The 7356-nt window shown below is 48.3% G+C and overlaps 3 protein-coding genes across 3 annotated transcripts; all 3 read right to left on the reverse strand.

The window, feature by feature from the left end:
- Positions 1-94: 94 nt before the first annotated feature.
- Positions 95-656, reverse strand: Pmar_PMAR005654 (merozoite surface protein 2, putative; the record flags this gene model as incomplete). The annotated part of the gene is made up of 1 exon (XM_002782087.1): positions 95-656. A coding segment is annotated over one exon (562 nt), but the record flags the coding sequence as incomplete, so codon positions are not given.
- A 2020-nt stretch (positions 657-2676) lies between these two features.
- Pmar_PMAR005655 (microneme protein 12, putative) lies at positions 2677-3852 on the reverse strand (the record flags this gene model as incomplete). The annotated part of the gene is made up of 1 exon (XM_002782088.1): positions 2677-3852. One exon carries the CDS (start codon positions 3850-3852, stop codon positions 2677-2679), a length of 1176 nt encoding a protein of 391 aa, XP_002782134.1.
- A 3087-nt stretch (positions 3853-6939) lies between these two features.
- Positions 6940-7210, reverse strand: Pmar_PMAR005656 (hypothetical protein; the record flags this gene model as incomplete). The annotated part of the gene is made up of 2 exons (XM_002782089.1): positions 6940-7012; positions 7063-7210. Coding segments are annotated over 2 exons (221 nt in total), but the record flags the coding sequence as incomplete, so codon positions are not given.
- Between the last annotated feature and the right edge of the window lie 146 nt (positions 7211-7356).

Here is a 7356-nt window from a genome sequence, read left to right on the forward strand (position 1 = left end):
GTGGTGGTCGAAGTGATGGCTCCAGTAGTGGTAGTTGAAGCGATGGCTTCTGAACTGGTAGTCGAAGCGATGGCTCCGGTAGTGGTAGTGGTACCGAGGGCTCCTGTAGTAGAACCGGCGACGGTACTGGAGAAACCGCCAGCTTCGACAGTAGTAGTGCTCAAAGAATCGGTCGTAGTAGTTGCACTGGAAGAACTGTTCTCGCTAGTCGCACTGGAACCAGCCTCGGTGGTCGTACTAGGAGAGCTGTTGGCCTCAGTGATGGTGGCAGTGGAGAAATCGACGGTATTAGTGGTAGTGCCAGTGGAAGAACTAACGGCCTCAGTGGTACTATTTAAGCCGATACCCTTGGTATTACTCGAACCAATGGCTTCAGTGGTAGTACTTGGACGAGCAGCAGCAGCAGTAGTGGCTACCGGAGTATTCACTGTATCGCAGGCGATAGGTTCGCCGTGACAGTCAGGGTCGGCCGGCTCGAAACAAATAGAACCATCGGTCTTTTTCGACAGACCAAAGCAGACGGGGCTATTCAGCCATGACTTACAGTACGATCCGAACTTGGAATCATTACAGCCGTTGATATAGTCGCACATCTGAGAACACGGATCATCCGTGGCAGAGACGATACCAATGACGAGGAGATGATTGAAACGCATTATTAACAGGAGTAAGTAACAAAGGGGGAACAAGCTGCAAAGGATAACAATTGTACACCCGCTACAACAGCAATCGTAAACAAATGTTGTTCATGTCATTCATGAGCCAATACGTTGTAATGTTTAGCCTTCTTTGTGTCGGCTCCACCGTGTCAAGTACAGCGTAGGTACAGTAATACGTGTCGGTGGCGCGATTCAATCAAAATTTCGCCACTCCAAAAAACGGCAAAGAACCGTAGGGATTCATCGGAAATCAATAGAGAGACAGCTGAACGCGATAATTTCAGGGCCGTTCCAGCCCGAGGTTGACAAAGATTAACTTTCGACAGTGCTGAGCCACGAGCTCCATGCAGTATTGTTACGGACTAGCGATTCAATCGATCCCTGGGGCCACAAATTTGGGTGATTGATACTTGATTCGCCAAGTACACTGCTTTCACCTACGAACCCATACAGGCAGGCTAGAATGATCAAGACCAAATGCTTAGATGAGCCTGCCGACTATGCGGAATATGAAGGTTACTTCCGTTAAAACGCTTTTGGTGGGAAAGCGATGAAGAGAGTCCGCATAGTCACTGGAAATAGTTTGTGGCTTCTCCCTGGGTCAATCCGCAGTGGGAAGCTATGAATCCCGGAAACTCGGATTCGGACCATCGGTTGACCACGGAGGCACATAGTGTATCGAGCCTCATCGAATGTATACTCAACGAGCTTTATGTGTCCATTACTCACAGTGCGCGACTCAACCGTGCGACACGGCATTGAGAGCTCCCTATGGTAGTCATGGAGGATCGTAGATATGAATAACTGTCCTACGGGGATACGTTGGTGCACTAACTTGCTCGCCTGGTGAGATTAGAGTTCTTAATGATGAAAGAGGGGTTGAAAAGGTGTAGAAGACTCGTATGGTGATCTATAGATGGGCAGCGTAACGTTTTTTTACGGTTTTCGTTACGGCGTGCGTAACGTAAGCAGTTCACGCTTACGGAAAGGCCTTACGACTTTACGGTTGGTGCTGAACTGCTTTGTTAGAATTGTGGCTGAAACATTCGCTGTAGTGCACTCCTACATAGCTCAAATAGTTCTTAACTCATTTTTCGTGGCTCGGATTCAACCGAAACGCTGAGAGCGTAACGTTTGGATTGGCATTTACCACTCGTCTCCTTTGCAAATCTCGCCCATCATACTCCCAAGCTGGCCCGGAACTGCCAAGCCAGCTTCGTCTACCGATGGGCATTCACATAAAACAGATTCAGGCGACTTGAATGATCAAACCTCGTTTTGTCCTCTGCATCTCCGTAAAGCCCGTTACGGCGCCGTAATTTTACGGTACGGAGCTTGAGTCGTAACCGTAAAGGTGAGCCGTAACGGTCCGTAACGTACTTCTGCCCATCTATATGGTGATCCTCCAACACTGCGTTGAACATCCGAGGAAAGGAGAGCGTTCATCGCTGAAAGTCTATCGTTTAGTCGGCCCAGAACCGGAAGTTGTGAAGATTCTGGAGTAAGCCAGAGCACCAGAATGTGGGAGAAAGAATCGCGAGATTAAGATACTTCGAGACTGTCAATCATGAGTATCCGCGTGTATAGGGCGGTCGGACACGAGTATGCTTGTGTACAAGGTGGTAAGATACGAGTATTCGTGTGTATAAGGTAGTCGTACATGAGTATTAGTGTGTATAAGGTGGTCGGACGCGCGTATTCGTGTGTATAAGGCGATCGGACCACGACCTCTCTACAAGCACGTGGAATTTCTAAAGCAATCATCTCAAAGTTTGAGATCGTCCATCGGTTTTCACGTAAGCACGGTGCAGAAAAGCTCCTCATAATCAGTCAAGTTGTTTTTCGGACCTACTCTACCATGTTCGTGCTTATTAAACTCAACAACCATATAGATCACTACTTGATGCATAACCTTTAAGACAGTGAACAGCCCAATCAGAAAGACAACGGACAACTCGAAGACAAGTCCCAGGGTAAGTATCGAAAAAAAGACGCGGAGTAAAGGCTACATTAAGCCTTAACAGCTAGTAAGAGTTGTATCGATGAGGAAACCTGCTTTGATATGGATCTCAGTAGAACTGATGATAGTGCCTCTGATACTTTTAATATGAAACATATCCATCAACTGTTGCAGCATAGAATCGTAGTTGGAGAAGACGATATCATTACCCGCAACTTCATAATCAGCGCCCGCGCTTTGCCCTAGGACGCTGACAGTAGCGCGTCCATTTTCGTCAAAGTCGACGCTGAAACTCTCTCCATAGACTTTACCACAGTAATTGCCTCGGAAACCCTCAGATACACTGCTAGTTGTACTCGTGGTTGCGATAATCTCTGTAGTTGCAGTTTCAGTAGTAGAAACCTCAGTAGTAGGAACCTCGGTAGTAGGAACCTCAGTAGTAGGAACCTCAGTAGTAGGAACCTCAGTAGTAGGAACCTCAGTAGTAGGAACCTCAGTAGTAGGGACCTCAGTAGTAGGAACCTCAGTAATAGGAACCTCGGTAATAGGAACCTCGGTAGTAGGAACCTCGGTAGTAGGAACCTCGGTAGTAGGGACATCAGTAGTAGGGACATCAGTAGTAGGGACATCAGTAGTAGGGACATCAGTAGTAGGGACCTCAGTAGTAGGGACATCAGTAGTAGGAACCTCAGTAGTAGGGACCTCAGTAGTAGGGACCTCAGTAGTAGGGACCTCAGTAGTAGAGACCTCAGTAGTAGGAACCTCAGTAGTAGGAACCTCACTAGTAGGGACCTCACTAGTAGGGACCTCAGCAGTAGGGACCTCAGTAGTAGTGACCTCAGTAGTAGGGACCTCAGTAGTAGTGACCTCAGTGATAGGAACCTCAGTGGTAGGAACCTCGGTGGTAGGAACCTCAGTGGTAGGAACCTCAGTGGTAGGAACCTCAGTGGTAGGAACCTCAGTGGGAGGAACCTCAGTGGTAGGAACCTCAGTGGTAATCATTGCACCACAAGCAATAGGCTCACCGTGGCAGTCAGCGTCAGTTGGCTCGAAGCAAATTGATCCATCAGACTTCTTTGCCAAACCGAAGCACACTGGACTAGTTAGCCATGCCTTACAGTATGATCCAAATTTAGAATTATCACAGCCGCTGATGTAAGTGCACATCTGAGAACACGGATCATCCGTGGCAGCGACGACACCAATGACGAGCGCAAAACAGTCACAACGCATGAGTGTTGGCGAGCGTAGTAAAGGGAAAACAAACTGGAGAAGAAACCGACTCAGATATCAGACATGCCTCCGCTTCGTAATCAGTTCGTTAGTGTATGTCGTTCAAGTTATTCGTGACCGGACCGTTTGTGGTGCGTTCAGCCTTTGTGTCGGCTCCATGATATATGGCACAGTCGAAGGAACTATCAGTACCGAGCACACCTTGTCCCCATACTGTATGGTGTGGGAAAATGGGTCATGGTCATCGCTCTGACTACGTTATAGCTTTACTAACGATAGAAATGACACCTCGGGTACTCTTTTTCCGGGAAGTTGGATAATCCTCCAGCGATCCGCTCCCATCCTTGCCTTATCACTTTAGCGGCCTTGTTTATATTGGCATGTCTGATAAAGCTATCACTCTATCAATGCAGAAATTTTCCAGGTTGAGGCTCCGAGAAACGTTAACGGGGGAAATACAGGGTTCGGACAGTGAAGCAAATTAATGCTCCCTATGACATTCTCACGCGATGCAGGACACCGAATGTACAATTCAACAGACTGAGAAATTGTATGATTTTGGGATGGCACAGTTCGCTCTGCCGACAACAAGTGATTGATCTTGAAGTGGCATAGTTGCCCCAGCGGCAAAGATGATTGGTCTTGAAGTGGCATAGTTGCCCCAGCGGAAAAGATGATTGATCTCGGAGTGGCGTAGTTGCCCTGCCGGAAGGAATGTTTGATTCCGGATGGCATAGTTGCCCCGCTGGGAGAAATTCTTTGATCCTTGTATGGCATAGTTGCCCCGTCGGAAAAATTATTGATCTTGGGGTGGCATAGCTGCCCCACTGTACTAGTATATTGTACTAGAGAATTTTTCTCTCGTTAAAGAAGCGAAGGCATTAACCTTAGTTATCCTTGATAGCTCAACCGTGACTGTGCGCCTCGGCATCCGAAGGGATTGGAGTATAGAGTAGAGGAAAGAGCAGTATTGCATCGAGATGATGAGCATGTCCAAATAGAGTGTTATATAACAACACAAAAGGCACAGCAAGACGGAAGCGATATAAGGCATGGAAAACATCATGACCAACGAACGCGCTTCGACTTTCGAGGATTCTAGAGACCACTGTGGAGCTCTCGGAAGTCCGATGATCGTTGATGCTTGCCTGAAATCGATTAACTGCGGGGCAGCGAGTGAAACCGAGATTAACCTATCTCAAGTTGCTCGGAAAGACGATCATCCCGAAGATACTGTTTCAAACCATAGGTAGCCGTCGATGATCCAAAGGAGCTGTCAGCCTCTCCGATTCGCCTCCGTTCGCTGCGAGACCTGATGAGAACTTCTCGAAGACGTCCCTGGCCTTGCATCACTAGAGCATCGGTTGTAAACGGCCGCCCCTACAGCAACTCACATCGTAATCTCGCCTGCTTCTTTATCTACCAAATTGTTAGATAATACATGGGTTCCCCAGGTCTCCCCACTGGTGAGCCCCCAGTACAACCTCTTCCAACTCTCGGACTGACACAGCTTCATGTCTATTGATACAGAGCTATCCCTGCCGAATCATGCAGCAACGCCGACGAAATGCTGGCGAGCCCGCTCAATCGTATTCGAGCCGCGCTCGAGAATACCGATGAGATTACCGAGGAACACCCGGTCGTTCTCAGACGATGCCAGAGCTCACACTGACTGCCCCTCACTTATTCTTTTCGCAAAAAGCTTAGCTTTAGAGCTGGCAATGCCATAGCTCAAGGAAGCCTCCAAGCACTTGGCCAGAGTTGCAATAACACACTAAGACCACTACCTGAGGTAGTGGTAGTCTACCTCCCAGCACCTTCCCAGCGATAACCCCGTACTGAACCATCGCTACCTCCATCTCGGACCGCTAAATCTTGTGAGGCTTGAGATCGTCCCCATGAGCCTCCACAATCGCTGTACCGACTACAGTCCCCGACGGCTCTCTGAGAACAGTAGTGCATATCGAGCCGCTAATTCTTCTTGTCTCACAGAGGTCTTCAGACTCCTGTTGAGCCGACTATGACAACCGGGACGAGGCCATCTCAATCGGCAACCAACGCATTCCAGACCCCAACAGAAGCCAACACCGTACCTGATTCCGTCAGATCTAGAGCATCGACTAGCAGCCGATAATATCTTCCAACCAACGTTTGTGCTCTCAAATCTTACCCTCAATCTTCGTTATTTTCTCCACTGAGACTTTCCCACCAACTTCCATAATTTATCCACAATCTCAAGTAACGTGTATCCTATCTGGACAGCAATGATGTGCTCACTCCTACCACAGAAGGCCTCTCAGCCCCGAAAGGTCACCAACCGCTTCAACACCTCCTCGACTGATGCTCACATGCTCTTTATCTCACCTAAGATATTCTACGAAAGAGCATCGAGCTGCGAGGCCATCGAGTCTGCTCGATTGATGGTAGAAGCACGTGCCGACTGCCTAGAGGATAGGTATCTGCACCCAGTACCCAATATGACCTCTAGTCAGCTCATCACCCTTCGGCTGCGGACTATGCTCCGAAAGTTTACCTGGGCAGTTACCTCTCTTGCAAGTCTATGGTTGCAATATAATCACCTACGGACAAACGCGTTCCATTGATGAACCTAAGCAGCGCCCATCACTGTATTCCCTGCATTCAATACGTCACTAGCACTGATGCGCCGGTCGGTGGAGAGGGTATCGAGAACAGCCCGCCTGGCATTCGATGAACTGAAGATGCTTCACTACTCCGCCCGAATGCCAAGATCGAATATTCGAAGAAGAATGTTGCTGATGGCAGTTAATTGATGACACACGCAATGCGGAAAACGAGCATAGAGAAAACCCGTAGAGCGACAGCAGAGCACTAGCGGGAATGGTAATGGTAGTAACTGTGAAGACTGTCTACCAAAGCAACGAGAGTTACGGTATTAATAGAACACGCGAACGTGAGAGGAAAAGTAACAAATAGTGAGAGGCCAGATAGAAGGCCTCTCGTCGACGCTTGTACAGGACTGCATACACTGCTACTGTAGAGAACTGAATAAAATGGGGGTATATTTGGAGACATCTCCAACAGGGTGAAACAGAAATCACGTAAGGGTTACTCGCCGATAGCGACTAGCAAACATCCGGTCAGTTGGATGCAGAAGGCGATGCCGAAGACTATCCTTTGCCTGACAAGGAAGAGACTGAGCAAGTCCTGCACTGTGTGAAGGGTTTCTACTTCTTTTGTTTGATCTCCTTGTACACGAAGATGCTGAGTAAACTAGATATCATTACAGGTCCTACAGCATCCAATGTGTATGCAGCAGCATAGCCCATACCATCGATGCCGTACAGAGCCAATACATCACCCGAGGTCCAGAACAAACCTAGATGAGAGAGAGTCCACTACGGAGAAGAAGGTAAAGTTGATTTACCCGCAATGAAAGCTGGGCGGATGACAGAGTGCATGGTACGCTTTTTGAGGGCGAACTGACGGAATAGAGAAGCTACCCAATACCACACACTAGACACA

This window comes from Perkinsus marinus, assembly GCF_000006405.1.
Source record: "Perkinsus marinus ATCC 50983 genomic scaffold scf_1104296940116, whole genome shotgun sequence".
NCBI classification, from domain to species: domain Eukaryota; phylum Perkinsozoa; order Perkinsida; family Perkinsidae; genus Perkinsus; species Perkinsus marinus.